This window comes from Salmo salar, chromosome 17 (genome assembly GCF_965601325.2).
Source record: "Salmo salar chromosome 17, fSalSal1, whole genome shotgun sequence".
Lineage (NCBI taxonomy): Eukaryota > Metazoa > Chordata > Actinopteri > Salmoniformes > Salmonidae > Salmo > Salmo salar.
In genome coordinates this window covers 10,227,125-10,251,568 of record NC_138307.1, presented here as the reverse complement: position 1 = coordinate 10,251,568, position 24,444 = coordinate 10,227,125, and the positions used below count along the sequence as shown (strand labels likewise).

Here is a 24,444-nt window from a genome sequence, read left to right as displayed (position 1 = left end):
TCTTACCTTTAACCTTTGAGTAGGTTGCGACGTCTCAAATCCCATTGGAAATGCGGAAGAAATTGGAGGTGACAAATGCAATAGCCTATAGCTACCACAAGAGGACAGCATGTGTCCACAGTCAATCTCCAGGTCAGTAAGGATAGTGAGAGGCAATTAAATACATTCATGAAATTCTGCATAACAGAATGAGTAAGTTGTGGAAAATAGTATGTTTATTCTGCCGATAAGCACTATCAAAATACACGTCTTGGATTTCATTTTGTGAATAACCTATGGAACTTATTGAATTTAACAGAACCATACAAGTGATACATTTTTTTTCTTGTAAGTCAGAGAATATAAAATAGCTCTTACAATTTCACATGTACCGTTGAGTCACCATGACAACAGGATAGTTTGATTGTATAAAATGTACTAATTTTATTGAACAATGTCATATTTAAATTATACCTACATAACAGTGTAACTTCAACACAAACACAACATGAACCATCCTCGACTGGGTTTGGTGCTAGTAACAATATGGGGCTTGATAGTACATTTCTACAATTTTTGACAATATATTTTCACAATCTTTGGCACACATTTGATCTTTGAAAGACTCTGACCAGGTAAAGTCTAAACATTATAGTGCATTCAGACACATAAAAACAATGCAACAATAGTCTAAGGCAAAAAATAGAAAGGTCTATTTTCTTAACACACCTCCGAGTAGTAAGAAGTGATTACACAGCAGAAGCAGGCATGACACCCCCAAACAACCGATGACATTGCTGTGAGGTGCAACATTTTGGCTCTGACTGACCTTAGCGTCAGGGCAGGCAAATCAGACAGCTGAGCCAGATTCAGCCGCGAGCAGGGCAGACAGAGCTGAGGCATCTAACAGCACTACAAGTAGTGTCGGATGCCCAGGCTTTGCTCACGTTGAAGTGAAAGCCTGACAGTACAAATGTTGTATTTATTTTTTTAAACATGATAGCATTGGAGGCCCAGTATCTGACTGGCTAAGAAACAAATAGGAAGACAATGAATGTCTGGTTTTCAATTTAGTTAAAGGGAGTAGTGGCAGCAAATTTAAAGCAGCACTATAATAGTCATCTCCAAAATGCATCACTCTACATGTGCCGGAGGCTTAGTGAGCAATAGAACCATAGTTCATTTCTCTTGATAAATATACCATAGTAAATGGTAGTGCTATAGATGACATGTCATCCAAACAAGTAGCATGTTCACTAGTAAAACAAAGGCCATTGAAATCCCTATATTGCTTGATGCATAAGGCTACCGTTGGTGATATTACATCCCTTAATATGACAGTCAGTACTTCTCTCCCATCTCTACTTGCCTGTGTGTGTGTCTTCCATGCTTCCTTCATTCAATCCTGCATGTAAGACTAAACCAAACATCTCTCTCAAACATTACTGATGTCCTCCTGTGATGGCCCGTTACACTCGTCTTCAGGCAGTGTGAACCGTATGGCTCGGCTCTTCTCCCAACCCCTCCTGATACGACTCAGCCGGAGAGCCACGCACGGCAGGGACAGAGCCAGCCTCCCCAGCAGCACAGCCAGCGGCAGGACCAGCACCAGCAGGAAGGTGGGAGGGAGGTAGAAGCGATACTGCTCCAGGTCCAAGCCCCGGGCCCAGCCGTAGGTCAGCGTGTGGAGGGTGGCCATCAACAGGGCCATGTAGCCCAGTCTGGACTGAAGGGGAGAGAGACAGAGGACCATGATAATTAACTTATTGGAATTTAACTGAATCTGGGTGATAGCCGGCTTCAGATGTACTCACTATAAGTTAATTTGGTTTGAAATCCAGCTTTTTTTATTCAATACAATGTCAGGTTGTGAGATCTGGTGGTGAGGGCCCATTTTACATAAAAAAAATACACTTAAACTCCTGAACTTCTTATCAACACCCCAATACTCCATACATACCCAATCAAACCCCTTTATGAAAGACTACATGCAAATGAAGTTGGTCTACCCAGATGTACAGAACACCTGGGAGCTGATTGTTGACCTTTGAACCTTCTACATAACCTTTTAATAACTCAACATCTTAGTGAGGTGAAAGGAAGTGGTGATTTGAGTGGTATATTATATGTGCAGCATATTAGCTCATCGTGGAAGCACGAGTGTAGTAAAGAGGCCCAAGGGAACAGTATGACCTACAAGCTCAACATTTGTCCTTAATGAGCCCCTGTAGTCAGCGCGTGTGTGTTTGTCTGTGTCCGTGTGTGTGTGTGTGTTACCTCTAATTATTAGCACAGTGCAGGGCACTACAGAGAGCAGCTGAATTATAATTACCCTTGACAGGTGGGAAGGTTCAGTCGTGACTCACCCATTTTATCCTCATCCCTAAATATACACAGAACAAAAATATAAAACGCAACATGTAAAGTGTTGGTCCTGAGCTGAAATAAAAAAATCCATACACAAAAAAAATGTATTTCTCTCAAATGTTGTGCACAAATTTGTTTACATCCCTGTTAGTGAGCATTTCTCCTTTGCCAAGACAATCCATCCACCTGACAGGTATGGAAAATCAAGAAGCTGATTAAACAGCATGATCATCACACAGGTTCACCTTGTGCTGGGAACAATAAAAGGCCACTTTAAAACGTGCAGGTTTGTCACACAACACAGAGAGGTGCTGAGGAGTGTACATGTCTGTAATAAAGCCCTTTTGTGGAGAAAGATTCATTCTGATTGGCTGGGCCTGGCTCCCCAGTGGGTGGGCCTGGCTGCTAAGTGGGTGGGCCTATGCCCTCAAAGGCCCAGACTGCACCGCTGCCCAGTCAAATGAAATCCATAGATTAGGGCCTAATGAATTTATTTCAATTGACTGATTTCCTTATAAGAACTAACTCTGTAAAATCTTTTGAAATTGTTGCGTTTATATTTTTGTTCAGTATACATGTTTATTACTTAAAATACTAAAATGTATAATTACTGGTAAAATGAGATACAAGGCTCTGTTAAGAGTCAGTTCGAGTTAACAGTTCCTAATACCAGCCTAACTCACTTAAAGCAATGTCCGTCTGTCGTCCGCACTACGAATCAGCCGGACTGAACTCGCTACACTATGTAGCGAGTTCTGGCTGCAAGCTTAAGGGACTGCAGGACTGTAATCTTGATGGAGAATAATGCTCAAATGTTTTACTGCGGCTCCAGGCTGTAGGCAGACAGGCCAAGCAGAACCCAGGCCTTTTATCACAGGGACTAGCAGCATGTGACTAATCTGGCGCCGACTGGATCAGCTTAGCATACATATGAAGGGAAAGTTCTAAACGCTCCAAAGAAGGACAAATCCCTGGGAAATGGAACCATCCCCCTTTATGAATTCCGCGGCATGCGAGGAGAAGAGTTGACACACACACAGCTCAGAGGTTGTCTTTCTACAGTAGGCTACAATGTTAATGTGTTTTGCCAGTCTTTGACTGCTTCATTGAACTACTGCTCATGTACACAGAAAAAGTGTCTGTGCAAATGTGCTGACCTGTACGAAGCTGAACTCCCTCCAGTTGAGCGAGTTGCCCACGGTGGGCAGTGAGGAGATAGCCAGCAGAGAGAGCAGGCCCAGGGCCAGGATGCCTATAGACAGATAGAGCTCCATCCTCCACACCTCCTCCTCTACCCACGAGTCCTCCTGGCCTACCTTCACCTGCACAGTAAACACACATTGTTGCTTACTGTGATGTCAGGTGGTTACACTATTAATGGCTTATTCAATGTTTTACCATATTGAAAACGTTCTAAATGCTGATGAGTTGTAATGTTAATGCTTTAGACCTATACATTTATAATTCAATACTAATTCATTAATAGTATGTAGGCTAAACTATTTATAAATAGTTGACTGATGCTTTTCTCACCTGTTTGAAGGCAGCGTTGAGCAGATTGTAGCGAGCAGACCTGCGCATGGGCAAACACAGGCTATAGACGGCGTGCAGCGCTGCGCAGAGAAAAGCACAGAGGCCCAACTGCTTCCGCTGCTGCAGCCAGCGATCCAACCAGTTGGGGAAACGCCTGTACTTGGTGCCCCACGACAGCTGCAGGAAGGCAGCCACGAGACCGGGCAGGTAGACCAGAGCCAGGGTCACCAAGGCCACAGAGGGGAGTGTCACGTTTACCACCTCCACCGGAATTTTGTAGAATGTGCTCTTCCCCGCCATGGCATATGGGTGGACGACGTCACGAAGGAAGTTGTAGGCGTAGAAGAGGAGGAAGAGGCCGAGGGTGGAGAGACATGGGACGCGCCACAAGGGGAAGAGGTACAGGGGGGTGTTCTCTATCTCCTGGGCAGAGGAGAGGCGGCCCATGTCAACAGGGATGAAGCCAAGATTGCGGCAGATCTGGAGTACAGCGCTCTTGGCCCTACTGCTGTCACTGCAAATCGGCACCTGGATAGTAAAGAGGCGAGTGTCACAGAAGAGTGTCAGGGAAGGGAATCTTCACCAAGGAGAACCCAACTGAAGAGACACGATACTTTACCAATAGCCTACATCACATAGTTTAGCTACATTAACACCGTATGACCAACACCTGTGATAATATGGTTGCAACTCAAGAATGTGTGAAACATGTAACATTACATAAAACTGCGGACATTGTCCGGTTTAGAGCAAAAAACGATAAAACAGTAGGGCTAGGCGATATGGCCAAAATATTCTATCACAGTATTTTTAAAAAATTTGACGGTATGACGGTATTTTTAGTTTTTGAATAATAAACGTTCTACATTTGCTTTATGAGTAGTGAGTGATCCTAGTGTGGCAACATGCATTCTAAGTGACTTCTGATTGTTTTATACTGTTCAAGTCAACTTCAACCAAAACACATTTCAGCATTTATCATTTCTGCATTTCCTGCACTCAATTACAGTGGTGGAAAAAGTACCCAATTGTCATACTTGAGTAAAAGTAAAGATACGTTAATAGAAAATAGCTCAAGTAAAAGTGAAAGTCACCCTGTGAAATACTACTTGAGTAAAAGTCTAAAAGTATTTGGTTTTAAATATTTAAGTATCAAAGTAAATGTAATTGATAAAAATGTACTTACTGTTGAAGTCGGAAGTTTACATACACTTAGGTTTGAGTCATTAAAACTCGTTTTTCAACCATTCCACACATTTCTTGTTAAAAAACTATAGCTTTGGCAAGTCGGTTAGGACATCTACTTTGCGCATGACACAAGTCATTTTTCCAACAATTGTTTACAGACAGATTATTTCACTTATAATTCACTGTATCACAATTTTACTGGGTCAGAAGTTTACATACACTAAATTGACTGTGCCTTTAAACAGCTTGGAAAATTCCAGAAAATGATCATGGCTTTAGAAGCTTCTGATAGGCTAATTGACATCATTTGAGTCAATTGGAGGTGTACAGGTGGATGTATTTCAAGGCCTACCATCACACTCTGCGCCTCTTTGCTTGACATCATGGGAAAATCAAAATAAATCATCCAAGACATCAGAAAAACAATTGTAGACCTCCACAAGTCTGGTTCATCCTTGGGAGAAATTTCCAAATGCCTTAAGGTACCCTCTTCACCTGTACAAACAATAGTCTGGTCTGATGAAATAAAAATATAACTGTTTGGCCATAATGACCATTGTTATGTTCGGAGGAAAAAGGGGGAGGCTTGCAAGCCGAAGAACACCATCCAAACCGTGAAGCACGGGGGTGGCAGCATCATGTTGTGGGGGTACTTTGCTGCTTGAGGGTCTGGTACACTTCACAAAAATGGCATCATGAGGCAGGAAAATTACGTGGATATATTGAAGCAACATCAAGACATCAGTCAGGAAATTAAAACTTGGTCACAAATGGGTCTTCCAAATGGACAATGACCCCAAGCATACTTCCAAAGTTGTGGCAAAATGGCTTAAGGACAACAAAGTCAAGGTATTGGAGTGGCCATCACAAAGCCCTGACCTCAATCCTATAGAAAACTTGTGGGCAGAACTGAAAAATCGTGTGCGAGCAAGGAAACCTACAAACCTGACTCAGTTACACCAGCTCTGTCAGGAGGAATGGGCCAAATTTCACCCAATTTATTGTGGGAAGCTTGTGGAAGGTTACCCGAAACGTTTGACCCAAGTTAAACAATTTAAAGGCAATGCTACCAAATAATAGAGTGTATGTAAACTTCTGACCCACTGGGAATGTGATGAAATAAATAAAAGCTGAAATAAATAATTCTCTATTATTCTGACATTTCACCTTAAAATAAAGTGGTGATCTAACTGACCTAAGACAGGTAACTTTTACTCGGATTAAATGTCAGGAATTGTGAAAAACTGAGTTGAAATGTATTTGGCTAAGGTGTATGTAAACTTCTGACTCCAACTGTATGTATCAAAAGTATAAATAATTTCAAATTCCTTATATTAAGCAAACCAGATGGCACCATTTCTTTTAAATATTTTTTTAATTTTATTTACAGATAGCCAGGGGCACACTCCAAGAGACCTAATTTACCAACAAAGCATTTGTTTAGTGAGTCCTCCAGATCAGAGGCAGTAGATGACTCTTGACAAGTGTGTGAATTGGACCATTTTCCTGTCCTGCTAAGCATTCAAAATGTAACAAGTACTTTTGGGTGTCAGGGAAAATGTATGGAGCAAAAAGTAAAGTATTTTCTTTAGGAATGTATCTAACTAAAAGTTGTCAAAAATAAAAGTACATATACCAACAACAACAAAACAACACTTAAGAATTATTTTTACACCATTTCTCAATTGAGAATGTCCACACCGCCATGTAGGGCTGCATGATATGGGCAAATCATCTTGGGACTTATTTTTATCCAAAGCAAATTAGAGCAAAACTGTTGGAATCATGGCAATAGAATGACTATTCTAATTCTATAGTTAGAATATAATAGTGGGCACTTGAATACAGTGTTGTTTGAGGTGACAACGAATTAAAATGCCAGGGAGGAGTTATTGTGACAGGGTAGGAACAAAAGTGTTAAGCGTTTCCTAGGGGACCCTATAAGCTTTGGCTACGTTGCATGTTCTCTCTTAAGCTACTTCATGTAGCTAACATATTCTTGCTTTGCATATTCCTCTTTGATTTAGAAGATACTATTGCACAAACAACATGCTGGTGTTGGTCTACACCATCACTGGTATTATCGGGCTGTATTAGCTAACTACGTTTGCTCTTACTCAGTACATGTATTAGCGGCTAACAATTAGCGTCTCACAAGATTCAGGGCAACTTCCTAAGAAGACAAACTAGCTGTTTGCTGATGTAAGAAACAAACTAATAGTGTCATGATATTACACTAGTGGATTTATATTAAGAAACAAAGTGAAAACAGCATTGTAGTCATCAACATTGTTGCATGTGCTGCATTTGACCATGCAGACTGAACGCAAGTGTCTCGTGGTTGACGAACATCAAATGCGCGTATTGCGTGGCTAGCGCTGTGTGGAAAGTGGCATGGAGAGAGATGGCTCAAGTAGCATAGTAAACTAATCAAAATTAACATTACACATGGCGGATCACATTTAACAAACCAAACATTCAAATACCGGTATAGAAGGTAAAGTAAAAACCCAAACCGGTCCCTGCATCAATACCGGTATATCAAAATGTCATTCAGAGTAGTAATGTCTGTCTGTCTTCTCTGGCACTGTTGTGTGTGCAGAGGACCTAGGCTTTACCTGTCTGCTGCCGTCCCTTGGCCCCTTCTGCAGGCTCCAGGCCGAGATCACATTGAAGCCCTTCACCACACTGCTCTCTGGGAAAATATTGGCCAGCTGCTCCGCTTTTGACTGCTTATCACTGTCGATCTTAGTACCAGAACTAACATCCACCAGAGTCTTCCCCATTAGCGGCTCCTTCAGCCCAGCTAGGGTGGAGTAGTGCTCGGGGAAGAGGGCCACGAATACCAGGTCGGCCTGGGTGGCAGCCTGGTGCTGGGTGGTCACTTCAACCTCCCCGGGAAAGAGGGAGGCACAGCGCTTGGGGTTGCGGCTGCCCACCACCACCCGGTACCCGGAGGCTACCAGCCTGGTGGCTAAGGAGCGGGAGAAGTCACCTGTGCCCAGGATGCCAACCAAGGGGGTACCTGGATCGGAAATTGAGGTTTTGAGGTGTCTGGGGCTGGCACCACCAAGTATAAGAGGTTTCTCCATCTCCTCCTGGGGCATCCTGTTCTGAAAAAAAACGAAAAGTCGCTAACATTGTAAAGTGTCTATCAATAGACAATTATGTCTGTACAGCATTCAATGTAAAGAAGATTTTGTTATTGACACTGATGTACTACTTGATTCAACTTGCTAGCGAACCTACTACATGTTACTAAAGTTACTAGCTAGACATCCTTCATTTGCGCACACCTCTTGTAGGTGTACTGGCTTTAATACTTAGACATTGAGGTATTGAAGCCAGGGCTGCGCATATTGATACTCTGGCTAGCTAACGTTACTCATACTCAAAGGAGAGTTAACGTTAGCTAGCTAACAGTTAGCTAGCTGAGCAGGCTACCCACCTGTCCTTGCTTGCTTGAACGCCTAGCTAACTTTTTGCCCGAAAATACAGAACATGGAAGTACCAACTCTTTTCGACAAAATTGCCCAACTTCTTAAAAATGTCTTATGTATACTTTAACTAACCAACTACACCAAAACACTAGAAACAAATTAATTTTTGAATTCATGTTGTTTGGCTCACCTCCTTTCTTGACGTCTGTGTATTTTTGTCTTGTGCTCATAACTTCCGTCCCCGCCTCCTCTGTGTGAAGAAGATACGTTCTTCCCCAAACTGACATGAGAGTTGGCCTACAGTAGGCTAGGACTGGCCATTAAGTTAACAGTAGCTACAGTATACATTATTCCTATCAAGAAGACAGTAGTCAACCCATAATTAACATGGTTCGAAAAGCTCTGACTCGTATGTAAATGGATTGCAGTGTCTATGGGTATTTATGATTTTTCTTTCAAGATGTTCTCTGTGGTGCGTTCATTTTACATTGGATGTTTGGCTTGCTGTATCACACGTTTATTTTCCGTGGGGATCTTAAACGCTGTTGTTAAAAGTCAGCCCTGGGATTTACTGTAAATTAAAAACATTGGCCCACTAAAAGTAAACTTCGCCAGCAGTAGAAGGTTAAATGTTTCTTTCAGGCTTACATGGGTTCATCTGTCTCTCTCTCTACTCACATAACCTACATTTGTCCATTTTCTATCCATTTGTAAATGATGGTTATTGATGATAATTGATGAACACATTTGACCTATGACTATGACCTATGATGGAGATATTGTAATCTAATTTTGGAAAGTCATGTGACATTAATTTTACAATATGTTTTGACATGAGTAGGCTACATCTAAATGTCATGTGACTCCATTGCCATGCCACTCCTATGAAATGATAAGCAATCTAGTGAGAGTGAGATATGACAAGGTTTTGTCTCTATCCAGATTTAGGAGATTCAAGGCTACTTGATTAAAGGCTACAGTACAAAGGCCTACATAATGTAAGTAGACTAAAGGCAATTAACCAACGACTGTAGCGGTCCGCTCCATTTCATAAGATGGTTATGAAGACATTTCTGTCAGCCATCGCCATATATTGCTGCAGCATTTAAGGCCACTTTAAACTCTGACTTTACACTCCGAGATCCGTTATGGCATCAGTGTTCGTGGTTAACTTTCATCTCAGCCGACAGCTCTATCTGGGCTCATGTTGGATGCCAGGCATGTCCGAACCATTTCCCCGCCTGACTTGCTCCCAAGCCCTGGCTGCTCTGCCGCATTACTGTAACCTTCCCGGCTCCATCGGTCAAGATGAGCACGTAAAGCTGGGATTTCTGTGGAAAGCCTCAGCCTTGATCACAGAATCACACAAATATATGACCATCGGCAGCCTTTGACTCATCCGACTGATTCAGAGTGTAATATCACACTAATCCATCTTGTAATCTATAAATCACAGAGCATTTAATGTGATTTATTGGAAATAAATGACTGTCTTTGATACAGGACCAATGTTTTTTCATGAAGATTGTATACATATTTCATATACATTAGCCTATGTTTCAGTCTATTTTAACATGTAAGATTTCCCTTCATGCCAACAACTGTAAGAATGCATTTACCTACCAGCAGCAGAGAAACATTGCCACATTCAGTATACTTACAGTGAGGGGATAAATAATTTATCTTCTACAACATGTTGTAAGTTTATAATGTAAAGACTTGATTTGTAACAGAACAAGGGACTACCGGTCACTCTGTGACCTTTAGGGTCAAAGGTTAACAGAGATCCAGCCAAGTCTAAAAACCTTCCTCCACGTCATCCACTGGCACCAAGTCATCCACTGGCACCATGACAACTACTGCCCAAATCTGTCTCCCAAACTGAGGACGTGTTGTCATTATGAGCTGGGCAGTGGGCACTAATGCAGCCCAGGGGACCATGACCCTGTGAGTCAGTCTCACTGCATCAGATAACGCAGACTTGGCTGGAGAACTGGGTCAGGCTAGAGTTGGAGCCTGGGAGCAGACATGTATAGCCAGCAGTAGCAACTCATGGTCAACATATTGACAATGGAACACTTTGGTGCTTCAAAATTGGACACATACACAGAGAGCGGCGCAGATCAACGTCAAATTCTGTGTTTAGCTGGGATTTTGCTGATGATATTTCAATGGGCATTGCTCATTTGAATCACATGATTTCAAAAAAATCTACTGCATTGTACCCTATATCAGTCTGCATGTTCCTAACTATGGTTGGATATACTGTACTGGGCTATGGGACATTTGATTGAGTCCTCTTCCTCCATTGGCCTCTGAAAACATAGCATCCTCCTAACAAGTTGTGTGATTAGGGAAATTGTACCCTATGACTCTACCACAGGGCAGCGGTCGTTCATTGCAATGACCTCCATAGCATGGATAGTGGTGCGCCCTGCCTCCCTCTTTCCCTTGTTTTGTTATCTCCTGAAGGTGTATTGTTCAAATCCCTGGGAAAGGTCACATCAGCAGCCATGTGAGTAATGAGGCAGTAAGCATTTATCCTTTGTTGATGGAAACAAATGTGTTTATACTGAACTGGATGGAGCACAGAGAGAGTTCGATTTCACTTGTGCTATATGAAACAGGTCCAACTTAATATAAAATTGATCCTCACATTCGTTTTTCTTCAAGATCTCCACAATCAGATAAAAGTTCATAGATTTGACTTGTATTCTTTTGTGAGTGGTGTATTTCTTTGATTGGTTGAAATGTAATGGATGCTAGATATAGAAAACAGAGGGGAGTTTTGAGATCCATTATACACATTGTGGATCATATAAGAACCAGTGTACCGGAGTTTCCTTTTCGAACACAACAGCTTGCCTTTTCTTTGGCCACTCAGAAACTTAGTTATGCAGTTACTCAGATGTGGGTAAACCATGTCATGTTGTCCTTCTCTTTGAAGAACTGTTTCATCTTGACTTGAAATGACTAATACAAACCTACATACTTCGATGACCACTAATCTCTTTGTGTGTATGTTCTCAGTGACTTGCTACTATATCATTTTGGATTATCGAGATTATAGAGATAATCAAACAGCTAAAGTAATAACATGAGATTGAATCTGTCTTTGAGATAGCCAGGCCTGTTGCTGATGAAATTATAGCTCAAGTCCACCCTCATCCTAAGGGATATGTCTGGATCTGACAGTGTGCCAGCAGCCAGCATCAGTTCATGTCCTCCACGTGTTAGTCAATCAGCAATGGGACTCTGAGATTGTTGGGTTGAATCATTCTATTCGTGTCTGATAGAGATAATTTTTTCACTTGCAATGGTGGGAAAAGCAGGACATCAACTATGTGGGCAATGTAATCTTGATTACATAGCCCACATGTCCATCACTTTATTTGTGTGGGTTTATTCCTCTTAGAAAAACCTACCAATGTCACAGCAATACATACATCTAAACTGGCTACTGTTTCACACATCATTTTGGTATATTTGGTATCCAATGGACTGATAGTGTGGGATTGCTAGGTTAAAATTTACTGTAGTTACAATGAATAAATAACAGGAATAACCAAACTTGGTCTCATTGGATTTTATTATAAGTATTTTAAGACCATGCTTGAGTTTATTTTTAAAAGAAAAATGCTATGCTCCACTGTGTCCTTTTCTTCGGGCAAAATAGCTTATGGGAGAAAGAGAAAGTTTGTAACATCCCTTACCACAAACATACTTTACTGTTGAAAAGGTGCACTTACAGTATATCAACCTCTGGAATTACATTTACTGAAATAGATTCATTTGGATTGTTGTGTCAAAAAGGTGAGCTGGATTAAGTCATGTAGTACCTTTAAAGGGCTTCAAAGGTCCAGCGGAAGAGTCAACCCATGTAGAAGGGAGTCCCAGGGGTGAACATGTGATCCCCAGCAGAATCCCATCCACCATCATCTGAACACAGTTCAGGAAAGCCTTAATCAATTGTTAAACTAAACGTAAACCATGTGCTACCAAAAAATGTTTTGATTGAAGCCTGAACCCAGGTAGGATTTAGAATAGTCAATGGTGAACATTATTTTGCTCACCAGCCCAATCAGGCTTGTTACAAGAGTAGAGTGGATATTTACTGTCCAAAAGGGCACTTACCTTCCAGCGCCAACATCGGTGAGAGAGGTCTGAGCATGTGAGCCAGGGCAGCGTCTGATATTCCAGGCCCAGCTTTGGTAGTTGTACATGGATAACCTGGATATTTGCTCATTGGAGCACCTGTTACTAATGGAAATCAGCGTTATATAAGGTAAATGACTAGCTGAAATCTCTCTCTCTCTATTTCTCTGTGAAATGTGAGCTAGCTAAAGCATAATCACCTGCTCTCATTGAACATGGGTTAACTCCATTTTGGGCCCTTTGGCAACCCTGTAGTGGAGGTGAATTGAAGAAATCCTGTGCCCCTTGACATCCCTGTGGTGGAGGGAAAAAATCGGAAAGGCAGGGAGGAGGTGGAGTAGTTCTGCCCTTTGGAACTGGCATTTCCATGTTTTTTAGTATTTTTTTATGTCGCTGTGTCAGACCCTTCAGCATCTTCTTTTTCTGCGGTGGTGGTGAAAACAATTAATATAAACATGAGAATTGCTGATTGCAGTTAAAATTGGACTTTGATTTACATATTAAAAAGGGACAGTTTGGAGTGAGTAGCCTACCTCAAATCTCTGAAGAGACTCAGCTTCCACTGAACAGATGGGCAAATCAAACACGATGGGCTTCACTGGTGGAGAGATGGGCAGCTCCATCACGATGGGATTTGCTGGTGGAGAGATGGGCTCCTCTACCAAGATGGGCCCAACTGGGGGTGGAGGGGAAAAATTCTGGGCCCTTTGACATCTCTGAGTTGTAGGTGGAGGGAAATAATCCAATAGGGAGGGAGGAGGCAGGGTAGTTCTGGCCTGTGGAACTGAAGTTTCCATGTCTTTCTTTCTTTTTTTATGCTGCTGTGTCAGACCCTTCCGTGGCTTATTTTCCCGCGGTTGTAGGGCATACTGGGAAAGGACATAAACAAATCAAAATAAATCAAATTGTATTCGTCACATGCGCTGAATACAACAAGTGTAGACCTTATCGGGAAATGCATACTCACAAGCCCTTAACCAACAATTACGTTTTTAGAAATGAAGAGTTAAGAAAATATTTACTAAATAAGTTAAAGTTAAAAAAAAGCCTATATAAATGTGTGAATTTCTGATTGCAGTTAAACTAGGACTATGATTTACAAATAAAATGGAGAGTTTGGAGTGAGTAGCCTACCTCAAATCTCTGAAGCGACTCAGCTTCCACTGGAGCGATCGGCAGCTCAACCATGACGTGCTTCACTGGTGGAGAGATGGGCAGCTCAACCATGATGGGTTTCCCTGGTGGAGAGATGGGCTCCTCAACCACGATGGACTCCACTGGAGGTGGAGGGAAGAAATCCTGGGCCCTTTGGCATCTCTGTGGTGTAGGTGGAGGGAAATAATCTGATAGGCATGGAGGAGCCAGAGTAGTTCTGGCCTGTAGAACTGAAGTTTCCATGTCTTTCTGTCTTTTTTTCTGTCGTTGTGTCAGACCGTTCCGTGGCTTATTTTTCAACTGTGGTGGGGCAAACTGGGAAAGGACATTAACAAATCAAATGAAATTGTATTTTTCACATGCACCGAATACAACAAGTGTAGACCTTACCGTGAAATGCTTACTCATAATGAAGTTTTAAGAAAATAAGAGTTAAGAAAAGATTTACTAAATAAGCTAAAGTAAAAAAAAAAAGCTTACATAAATGTGTGAATTGCTGATTGCAGTTAAACTAGGACCATGATTTACAAGTTAAAAGGGACAGTTTGGAGTGAGTAGCCTACCTCAAATCTCTGAAGTGACTCAGCTTCCACTGGAGCGATCGGCGGCTCAAACATGACGTGCTTCACTGGTGGAGAGATGGGCAGCTCAACCATGATGGGTTTCACTGGTGGAGAGATGGGCAGCTCAACGACAACATGCTTCACTGGTGGAAAGATGGGGAGTTCAACCACGATGGGCTCCACTGGTGGAGAGATGGGACGCTCGACCACAATTGGTTTCACTGGAGGAAAGATGGGCTATATATAGCAATATAAAAACAGAAGGTTAGTCCAGAAACAATGCAAATCAATTACAATGTAATTGACGCACGGCCTAAAACAGACCTGTTTGCTTACTTATGAAAATGCAAACCATAATAATCATCCTCTCCCTCATCATCCATCCTGACTCATGCTCTCTCATCTAAAGAAGAAACGTACCTGTGCCCTACTCTGTGTGCACAAAAGGGTAAACAAGTACCACATGAAGAACTTAGATTGGTACTCCTGACACTTCTGCCATGCAACCTCAATCATCTCCTCAAGAGTCCCAATGCTACAGGAGAGGAAACACACCAGGTTGTTTAGAATGGGTGGAAGGAGGCTTCACACCGTGGATACGAAAAAGTCTTTCGATTTCAGACCTGAACTCAATCTAGGTACTCTGGGTAATAGAGGTAATCTGAAACTCCATTACATTGGTCCAATATCTCAATCAACTTTACTGTAATTATAGCACTCCAAATACCAACATGAATGTATCTGGTGGACAGTGTAGCTGTGCAGATGTCATTGCTGTACTAATAAACAAAGTACTTACTTTGCAAGAGGACCAGGGAATGCTGTGAGGACTCCAGGCTGCTCCTGTGGGATCTGCTGAGGGAGATCAGAGGAAGCAGGGAAGAGGAGATGGACAGGAGCATCGACAATCTGAGAAGAACCAGCCTCTATTTCCCAGTTGGCCCCTTGACCAGGTTGATCCTGTTGGTTCACTGGTGGAGAGATGGGATGGTCGACCAAGATAGGCTTCACTGGTGGAGAGATGGGCCGTTCAACCACGACGGGTTTCACTGGTGGAGAGGTGGGCAGCTCAACCATGATGGGCTTCACAGGTGGAGAAATGGGCAGCTCAACAAAAATGGGATTCACTGGTGGAGAGATGGGCAGCTCAACCACAATGGGCTCCACTGGTGGAGAGATGGGCAGCTCAACCACAATGGGCTTCACTGGTGGAGAGTTGGGCAGCTCAACCACAATGGGCTTCACTGGTGGAGAAATGGGCAGCTCAACAAAAATGGGATTCACTGGTGGAGAGATGGGCAGCTCAACCACAATGGGCTCCACTGGTGGAGAGATGGGCAGCTCAACCACAATGGGCTTCACAAGTGGAGAAATGGGCAGCTCAACAAAAATGGGATTCACTGGTGGAGAGATGGGCAGCTCAACCACAATGGGCTCCACTGGTGGAGAGTTGGGCAGCTCAACCACAATGGACTTCACTGGTGGAGAGTTGGGCAGCTCCATCACGATGAGATTAACTGGTGGAGAGATGTGCTCCTCAACCCCGATGGGCTCCACTGGAGGTGGAGGGAAGAAATTCTGGGCCCTTTGACATCTCTGAGTTGTAGGTGGTGGGGAATAATCTGATAGGGAGGGAGGAGGAAGAGTAGTTCTGGCCTGTGGAACTGAAGTTTCCATGTCTTTCTTTCTTTTTTTATGTCGCTGTGTCTGACCCTTCAGTGGAATAAGTTTCGGCGGTGGTTGGGCAAATTGGGAAAGGACATAAACAAATCAAAATGCATTCGAGACATACTATATGCCGAATATAACAAGTGTAGACCTTTCCATGAAATGCATACTCACAAGCCCTTAACCAACAATGAAGTTTTAAGAAATTAAGAGTCAAGAAAATATTTACTAAATAAGCTAAAGTTTTCTAAGAAGCATATGTAAACGTGTGAATTTCTGATTGCAGTTAAACTAGGACCACGATTTACAAACTAAAAGGGACAGTTTGGAATGAGTAGCTTACCTCAAAACTCTGAAGCGACTCAGTTTCCACTGGAGCAATCGACAATTCAAACATGACGTGCTTCACTGGTGGAGAGATGGGCAGCTCAACCATGATGGGTTTCACTGGTGGAGAGATGGGCAGCTCAACCACAACAGGCTTCACTGGTGGAGAGATGGGCAGCTCAACAGCGATGGGCTCCACTGGTGGAGAGATAGGCAGCTCAACCACGATGGGCTTCACTGGTGGAGAGAAGGGCAGCTCAACCATGATGGGTTTCACTGGTGGAGAGATGGGCAGCTCAACCATGATGGGTTTCACTGGTGGAGAGATGGGCAGATCAACCTTGATGGGTTTCACTGGTGTAGAGTTGGGCAGCTCCATCACGATGGGCTTCACTGGTGGAGAGATGGGCAGCTCAACCACAATGGGCTCCACTGGTGGAGAGATGGGCCGTTCAATCACAATGGGATTAGGTGGTGGGGAGATGGGCAGCTCAACCACAATGGGCTCCACTGGTGGAGAGATGGGCAGCTCCACCACGATTGGCTTCACTGGTCGAGAGATGGGCTCCTCAACCACGATGGACTCCACTGGAGGTGGAGGGAAGAAATCCTGGGCCCTTTGACATCTCTGAGTTGTAGGTGGAGTGAAATAATCCAATAGGGAGGGAGGAGGAAGAGTAGTTCTTGCCTGTGGAACTGAAGTTTCCATGTCTTTCTTTCTTTTTTTATGTCGCTGTGTCAGACCCTTCATTGGCTTATGTTTTGTCAGTGGTTGGTCAAATTGGGAAAGGACATAAACAAATCAAATTGTATTCGTCACATACTGTATACCGAATACAACAAGTGTAGACCTTACCATGAAATGCATACTCACAAGCCCTTGGCCAACAATGAAGTTTTAAGAAATTAAGAGTCAAGAAAATATTTACTAAATAAGCTAAAATGTTCTAAGAAGCATATGTAAACGTTTGGATTTCTGATTGCAGTTAAACTAGGACCACGATTTACAAATTAAAAGGGACAGTTTGTAGTGAGTAGCCTACCTTAAATCTCTGAAGCGACTCAGCTTCCACTGGAGCGATCGGCAGCTCAAACATGACGTGCTTCACTGGTGGAGAGATGGGCAGCTCAACCACAATAGGCTTCACTGGTGGAAAGATGGGCAGCTCAACCACTGTGAGCTTCACTGGTGGAGAGATTGGCAGCTCAACCATTATGGGCTTCACTAGTGGAGATATGGGATGGTCGACCACGATGGGCTTCACTGGTGGAGAGATGGTCCGTTCAACCACAATGGGATTAGGTGGTGGAGAGATGGGCAGCTCAACCACAATGGGCTTCACTGGTCGAGAGATGGGCTCCTCAACCACGATGGACTCCACTGGAGGTGGAGGGAATAAATCCTGGGCCCTTTGACATCTCTGAGTTGTAGGTGGTGGGGAATAATCCGATAGGGAGGGAGGAGGAAGAGTAGTTCTGGCCTGTGGAACTGAAGTTTCCATGTCTTTCTTTCTTTTTTTATGACGCTGTGTCAGAGCCTTCAGTGGCTTATGTTTTGTCAGTGGTTGGTCAAATTGGAAAAGGACATAAACAAATCAAATTGTATTCGTCACATACGCCGAATACAAGTGTAGACCTTACCATGAAATGCATACTCACAAGCCCTTAACCAACAATGAAGTTTTAAGAAATTAGGAATCAAGAAAATATTTACTAAATAAGCTAAAGTTTTCTAAGAAGCATATGTAAACGTGTGAATTGCTGATTGTAGTTAAACTAGGACAATGATTTACATTTTAAAGGGACAGTTTGGAGTGAGTCGCCTACCTCAAATCTCTGAAGAGACTCAGCTTCCACTGGAGCGATCGGCAGCTCAAACATGATGGGTTTCACTGGTGGAGAGATGGGCAGCTCAACCACAACAGGCTTCACTGGTGGAGAGATGGGCAGCTCAACCATGATGGGCTCCACTGGTGGAGAGAAGGGCCGTTCAACCACGACAGGCTTCACTGGTGGAGAGGTAGGCGGCTCAACCATGATGGGTTTCACTGGTGGAGAGATGGGCAGCTCAACCATGATGGGCTTCAATGGTGGATAAATGGGCAGCTCAACCACGAAGGGTTTCACTGCTGGAGAGTTGGACAGCTCCACCACGATGGGCTTCACTGGTCGAGAGATGGGCTCCTCAACCAAGATTGGCTTCACTGGAGGAGAGATCGTTGGCTCAACAACGATGGGCTTCACTGGTGGAGAGATGGGAAGCTCGACCACGATGGGCTTCACGGGTGGAGAGACGGGCTGCTCAACCATGATAGGTTTCACTGGTGGAGAGATGGGCAGCTCAACCACAATGGGCTTCACTGGTGGAGAAATGGGCAGCTCAACCACAACGGGCTTCAGTGGTGGAGGGATCGGCGACTCAACCACGATGGGCTTCGCTGGTGGAGAGATGGGAAGCTCGACCATGATGGGCTTCGCTGGTGGAGAGATGGGCTATATATAGTGGTATAGAACAGAAGGTTAGTTAAAAAACAACACAAATCAATTACAATGTAATTGACGCATGGCCTAAAATATACCTGTTTGCTTACTTATGAAAATGCAAACCATAATAATCATCCTCTCCCTCATCATCCATCCTGACTCATGCTCTCTCATCTAAAGAAGAAACGTACCTGTGCCCTACTCTGTGTGCACAAAAGGGTAACAAAGTACCACATGAAGAACTTAGATTGGTACTCCTGACACTTCTGCCATGCAACCTCAATCATCTCCTCAAGAGTCCCAATGCTACAGGAGAGGAAACACACCAGGTTGTTTAGAATGGGTGGAAGGAGCCTTCACACCGTGCATACGAAAAAGTATTTCGATTTCAGACCTGAACTCAATCTAGGTACTCTGGGTAATAGAGGTAATCTGAAACTCCATTACATTGGTCCAATATCTCAATCAACTTCACTGTAATTATAGCACTCCAAATACCAACATGAATGTATCTGGTGGACAGTGTAGCTGTGCAGATGTCAATGCTGTACTAATAAACAAAGTACTTACTTTGCAAGAGGACCAGGGAATGCTGTGAGGACTCCAGGCTGCTCCTGTGGGATCTGCTGAGGGAGATCAGAGGAAGCAGGGAAGAGGAGATGGACAGGAGCATCGACAATCTGAGAAGAACCAGCCTCTATTTCCCAGTTGGCCCCTTGACCAGGTTGATCCTGTTGGTTCACTGGTGGAGAGATGGGATGGTCGACCAAGATAGGCTTCACTGGTGGAGAGATGGGCCGTTCAACCACGACGGGTTTCACTGGTGGAGAGGTGGGCAGCTCAACCATGATGGGCTTCACAGGTGGAGAAATGGGCAGCTCAACAAAAATGGGATTCACAGGTGGAGAGATGGGCAGCTCAACCACAATGGGCTCCACTGGTGGAGAGATGGGCAGCTCAACCACAATGGGCTTCACTGGTGGAGAGTTGGGCAGCTCAACCACAATGGGCTTCACTGGTGGAGAGTTGGGCAGCTCAACCACAATGGGCTTCACAAGTGGAGAAATGGGCAGCTCAACAAAAATGGGATTCACTGGTGGAGAGATGGGCAGCTCAACCACAATGGACTTCACTGGTGGAGAGTTGGGCAGCTCCATCACGATGATATTAACTGGTGGAGAGATGTGCTCCTCAACCCCGATGGGCTCCACTGGAGGTGTAGGGAAGACATTCTGGGCCCTTTGACATCTCTGAGTTGTAGGTGGAGGGAAATAATCCGATAGGGAGGGAGGAGGCAGGGTAGTTCTGGCCTGTGGAACTGAAGTTTCCATGTCTTTCTTTCTTTTTTTATGTCGCTGTGTCTGACCCTTCAGTGAAATAAGTTTCGGCGGTGGTTGGACAAATTGGGAAAGGACATAAACAAATCAAAATGCATTCGAGACATACTATATGCCGAATATAACAAGTGTAGACCTTTCCATGAAATGCATACTCACAAGCCCTTAACCAACAATGAAGTTTTAAGAAATTAAGAGTCAAGAAAATATTTACTAAATAAGCTAAAGTTTTCTAAGAAGCATATGTAAACGTGTGAATTTCTGATTGCAGTTAAACTAGGACCACGATTTACAAACTAAAAGGGACAGTTTGGAATGAGTAGCCTACCTCAAAACTCTGAAGCGACTCAGTTTCCACTGGAGCAATCGACAACTCAAACATGACGTGCTTCACTGGTGGAGAGATGGGCAGCTCAACCATGATGGGTTTCACTGGTGGAGAGATGGGCAGCTCAACCACAACAGGCTTCACTGGTGGAGAGATAGGCAGCTCAACAGCGATGGGCTCCACTGGTGGAGAGATAGGCAGCTCAACCACGATGGGCTTCACTGGTGGAGAGAAGGGCAGCTCAACCATGATAGGTTTCACTGGTGGAGAGATGGGCAGCTCAACCATGATGGGTTTCACTGGTGGAGAGATGGGCAGATCAACCTTGATGGGTTTCACTGTTGTAGAGTTGGGCAGCTCCATCACGATGGGCTTCACTGGTGGAGAGATGGGCAGCTCAACCATGATGGGTTTCACTGGTTTAGAGATGGGCCGTTCAACCACGACGGGTTTCAATGGTGGAGAGGTGGGCAGTTCAACAACGATGGGCTCCACTGGTGGAGAGATGGGCAGCTCAACCACATTGGGCTTCACTTGTGGAGAGTTGGGCAGCTCCACCACGATTAGCTTCACTGGTCGAGAGATGGGCCCCTCAACCAAGAATGGCTCCACTGGAGGTGGATGGAAGAAATCCTGGGCCCTTTGACATCTCTGAGTTGTAGGTGGAGCGAAATAATCCAAAAGGGAGGGAGGAGGAAGAGTAGTTCTGGCCTGTGGAACTGAAGTTTCCATGTCTGTCTTTCTTTTTTTATGTCGCTGTGTCAGACCCTTCATTGGCTTATGTTTTGTCAGTGGTTGGTCAAATTGGGAAAGGACATAAACAAATCAAATTGTATTCGTCACATATGCCGAATACAACAAGTGTAGACCTTACCGTGAAATGCATACTCACAAACCCTTAACCAACAATGAAATTTGAAGGAATTAAGAGTCAACAAAATATTTACTAAATAAGCTAAAGTTTTTTAAAAAGCACATGTAAACTTGTGAATTTCTGATTGCAGTTAAACTAAACCAATGATTTACATTTTAAAGGGGCAGTTTGGAGTGTGTAGCCTACCTCAAATCTCTGAAGCAACTCAGCTTCCACTGGAGCAATCGGCAGCTCAAACATGACGTGCTTCACTGGTGGAGAGATGGGCAGCTCAACCATGATGGGTTTCACTGGTGGAGAGATGGGAAGCTCAACCACAATGGGCTCCACTGGTGGAGAAATGGGCAGCTCAACCACAATGGGCTTCACTGGTGGAGAGATGGGCTCCTCTACCACGATGGGCTCCACTGGAGGTGGAGGGAAGAAATCCTGGGCCCTTTGACATCTCTGAGTTGTAAGTGGAGCGAAATAATCCAATAGGGAGGGAGGAGGAAGAGTAGTTCTGGTCTGTGGAACTGAAGTTTCCACGTCTTTCTTTATTTTTTTATGTCGCTGTGTCAGACCCTTCAGTGGAATATTTTTTGGCGGTGGTTGGGCAAATTGGGAAAGGAAATAAACAAATCAAATTGTATTCGTCACATACTGTATAACGAATACAACAAGTGTATACCTTACCGTGAAATGCATACTCACAAGCCCTTAACCAACAATGAAGTTTTAAGAAATTAAGAGTCAAGAAAATATTTACTAAATAAGCTAAAGTTTTCTAAAAAGCATATGTAAACGTGTGAATTTCTGATTGCAGTTAAACTAGGACCACGATTTACAAACTAAAAGGGACAGTTTGGAATGAGTAGCCTACCTCAAAACTCTGAAGCGACTCAGTTTCCACTGGAGCAATCGACAATTCAAACATGACGTGCTTCACTGGTGGAGAGATGGGCAGCTCAACCATGACGGGTTTCACTGGTGGAGAGATGGGCAGCTCAACCACAACAGGCTTCACTGGTGGAGAGATGGGCAGCTCAACAGCGATGGGCTCCACTGGTGGAGAGATAGGCAGCTCAACCACGATGGGCTTCACTGGTGGAGAGAAGGGCAGCTCAACCATGATGGGTTTCACTGGTGGAGAGATGGGCAGCTCAACCACAATGGGCTCCACTGGTGGAGAGATGGGCCGTTCAATCACAATGGGATTAGGTGGTGGGGAGATGGGCAGCTCAACCACAATGGGCTCCACTGGTGGAGAGATGGGCAGCTCCACCACGATTGGCTTCACTGGTCGAGAGATGGGCTCCTCAACCACGATGGGCTCCACTGGAGGTGGAGGGAAGAAATCCTGGGGCCTTTGACATCTCTGAGTTGTAGGTGGAGCGAAATAATCCAATAGGGAGGGAGGAGGAAGAATAGTTCTGGTCTGTGGAACTGAAGTTTCCACGTCTTTCTTTATTTTTTTATGTCGCTGTGTCAGACCCTTCAGTGGAATATTTTTCGGCGGTGGTTGGGCAAATTGGGAAAGGAAATAAACAAATCAAATTGTATTCGTCACATACTGTATACCGAATACAACAAGTGTATACCTTACCGTGAAATGCATACTCACAAGCCCTTAACCAACAATGAAGTTTTAAGAAATTAAGAGTCAAGAAAATATTTACTAAATAAGCTAAAGTTTTCTAAGAAGCATATGTAAACGTGTGAATTTCTGATTGCAGTTAAACTAGGACCACGATTTACAAACTAAAAGGGACAGTTTGGAATGAGTAGCCTACCTCAAAACTCTGAAGCGACTCAGTTTCCACTGGAGCAATCGACAATTCAAACATGACGTGCTTCACTGGTGGAGAAATGGGCAGCTCAACCATGATGGGTTTCACTGGTGGAGAGATGGGCAGCACAACCACAACAGGCTTCACTGGTGGAGAGATGGGCAGCTCAACCACAACAGGCTTCACTGGTGGAGAGATGGGCAGCTCAACAGCGATGGGCTCCACTGGTGGAGAGATAGGCAGCTCAACCACGATGGGCTTCACTGGTGAAGAGAAGGGCAGCTCAACCATGATGGGTTTCACTGGTGGAGAGATGGGCAGCTCAACCATGATGGGTTTCACTGGTGGAGAGAAGGGCAGCTCAACCATGATGGGTTTCACTGGTGGAGAGATGGGCAGCTCAACCATGATGGGTTTCACTGGTGGAGAGAAGGGCAGCTCAACCATGATGGGTTTCACTGGTGGAGAGATGGGCTGATCAACCTTGATGGGTTTCACTGGTGTAGATTTGGGCAGCTCCATCACGATGGGCTCCACTGGTGGAGAGATGGGCAGCTCAACCATGATGGGTTTCACTGGTGGAGAGATGGGCAGCTCAACCACAATGGGCTCCACTGGTGGAGAGATGGGCCGTTCAATCACAATGGGATTAGGTGGTGGGGAGATGGGCAGCTCAAACACAATGGGCTTCACTGGTGGGGAGATGGGCAGCTCAACCACAATGGGCTCCACTGGTGGAGAGATGGGCAGCTCCACCACGATTGGCTTCACTGGTCGAGAGATGGGCTCCTCAACCACGATGGACTCCACTGGAGGTGGAGGGAAGAAATCCTGGGCCCTTTGACATCTCTGAGTTGTAGGTGGAGTGAAATAATCCGATAGGGAGGGAGGAGGAAGAGTAGTTCTGGCCTGTGGAACTGAAGTTTCCATGTCTGTCTTTCTTTTTTTATATCGCTGTGTCAGACCCTTCATTGGCTTATGTTTTGTCAGTGGTTGGTCAAATTGGGAAAGGACATAAACAAATCAAATTGTATTCGTCACATACTGTATACCGAATACAACAAGTGTAGACCTTACCATGAAATGCATACTCACAAGCCCTTAGCCAACAATGAAGTTTTAAGAAATTAAGAGTCAAGAAAATATTTACTAAATAAGCTAAAATGTTCTAAGAAGCATATGTAAACGTTTGAATTTCTGATTGCAGTTAAACTAGGACCACGATTTACAAATTAAAAGGGACAGTTTCTAGTGAGTAGCCTACCTTAAATCTCTGA

General features: G+C 44.0%; 3 protein-coding genes and 1 long non-coding RNA gene across 7 annotated transcripts; all 4 read right to left on the bottom strand.

Annotated features, from left to right (window-relative positions):
* Positions 1-398: 398 nt before the first annotated feature.
* LOC106575265 (metalloreductase STEAP3) lies at positions 399-8,805 on the bottom strand. Of its 4 annotated transcripts, XM_014151684.3 has the most exons (6): positions 8,698-8,805; positions 7,686-8,180; positions 3,880-4,407; positions 3,504-3,668; positions 2,312-2,362; positions 1,440-1,705 (listed from the first exon to the last, which is right to left on the bottom strand). In XM_014151684.3, exons 2-5 carry the CDS (start codon positions 8,172-8,174, stop codon positions 2,357-2,359), a joined length of 1,188 nt encoding a protein of 395 aa, XP_014007159.3. In that variant the 5' UTR covers positions 8,175-8,180; positions 8,698-8,805; the 3' UTR covers positions 1,440-1,705; positions 2,312-2,356. The 4 variants fall into 4 exon arrangements, with proteins under 4 accessions (XP_014007156.3, XP_014007157.3, XP_014007158.3 ...); XM_014151681.3 differs by lacking the exon at positions 2,312-2,362 and having other exon boundaries at positions 399-1,705; XM_014151682.3 differs by lacking the exon at positions 2,312-2,362 and having other exon boundaries at positions 399-1,705; positions 7,686-8,175; positions 8,698-8,804.
* Positions 8,806-12,077: 3,272 nt separating this feature from the next.
* Positions 12,078-12,763, bottom strand: LOC145861353 (uncharacterized). Its single transcript, XR_014381086.1, has 3 exons — positions 12,642-12,763; positions 12,347-12,446; positions 12,078-12,183 (listed from the first exon to the last, which is right to left on the bottom strand). It is a non-coding gene; the product is annotated as an uncharacterized LOC145861353 (long non-coding RNA).
* Positions 12,764-12,765: 2 nt separating this feature from the next.
* LOC106575330 (uncharacterized) lies at positions 12,766-14,909 on the bottom strand. Its single transcript, XM_082963451.1, has 5 exons — positions 14,801-14,909; positions 14,381-14,617; positions 13,797-14,132; positions 13,196-13,531; positions 12,766-13,085 (listed from the first exon to the last, which is right to left on the bottom strand). The coding sequence occupies exons 1-5, from the start codon at positions 14,894-14,896 to the stop codon at positions 12,822-12,824; spliced, it is 1,269 nt and encodes a 422-aa protein (XP_082819577.1). The 5' UTR covers positions 14,897-14,909; the 3' UTR covers positions 12,766-12,821.
* Positions 14,910-15,175: 266 nt separating this feature from the next.
* LOC145850439 (uncharacterized) lies at positions 15,176-17,973 on the bottom strand. Its single transcript, XM_082964382.1, has 4 exons — positions 17,419-17,973; positions 16,392-17,129; positions 15,782-15,976; positions 15,176-15,463 (listed from the first exon to the last, which is right to left on the bottom strand). Exons 1-4 carry the CDS (start codon positions 17,875-17,877, stop codon positions 15,176-15,178), a joined length of 1,680 nt encoding a protein of 559 aa, XP_082820508.1. The 5' UTR covers positions 17,878-17,973.
* Positions 17,974-24,444: the final 6,471 nt, after the last annotated feature.

Excerpts from the sequence above, each read along its gene's own strand:
- LOC106575265 (XM_014151681.3), bottom strand. The coding sequence starts at position 8,174 with ATGCCCCAGGAGGAGATGGAGAAACCTCTTATACTTGGTGGTGCCAGC. Across the intron at positions 4,408-7,685 it reads CAAGGGACGGCAGCAGACAG|GTGCCGATTTGCAGTGACAG; the intron begins GTAAAGCCTAGG and ends TTTACTATCCAG. Across the intron at positions 3,669-3,879 it reads TCAACGCTGCCTTCAAACAG|GTGAAGGTAGGCCAGGAGGA; the intron begins GTGAGAAAAGCA and ends TTTACTGTGCAG.
- LOC106575330 (XM_082963451.1), bottom strand. The coding sequence starts at position 14,896 with ATGATTGAGGTTGCATGGCAGAAGTGTCAGGAGTACCAATCTAAGTTC. Across the intron at positions 14,618-14,800 it reads GCACACAGAGTAGGGCACAG|CCCATCTTTCCTCCAGTGAA; the intron begins GTACGTTTCTTC and ends TGCTATATATAG. Across the intron at positions 14,133-14,380 it reads AGTCACTTCAGAGATTTGAG|TTTGCCCCACCACAGTTGAA; the intron begins GTAGGCTACTCA and ends GTCCTTTCCCAG.
- LOC145850439 (XM_082964382.1), bottom strand. The coding sequence starts at position 17,877 with ATGGAAACTTCAGTTCCACAGGCCAGAACTACTCTTCCTCCTCCCTCC. Across the intron at positions 15,977-16,391 it reads AGTCGCTTCAGAGTTTTGAG|AGATGTCAAAGGGCCCAGAA; the intron begins GTAAGCTACTCA and ends CCTACAACTCAG. Across the intron at positions 15,464-15,781 it reads AGCTGCCCATCTCTCCACCA|CCCATCATGGTTGAGCTGCC; the intron begins GTGAATCCCATT and ends CCACCTGTGAAG.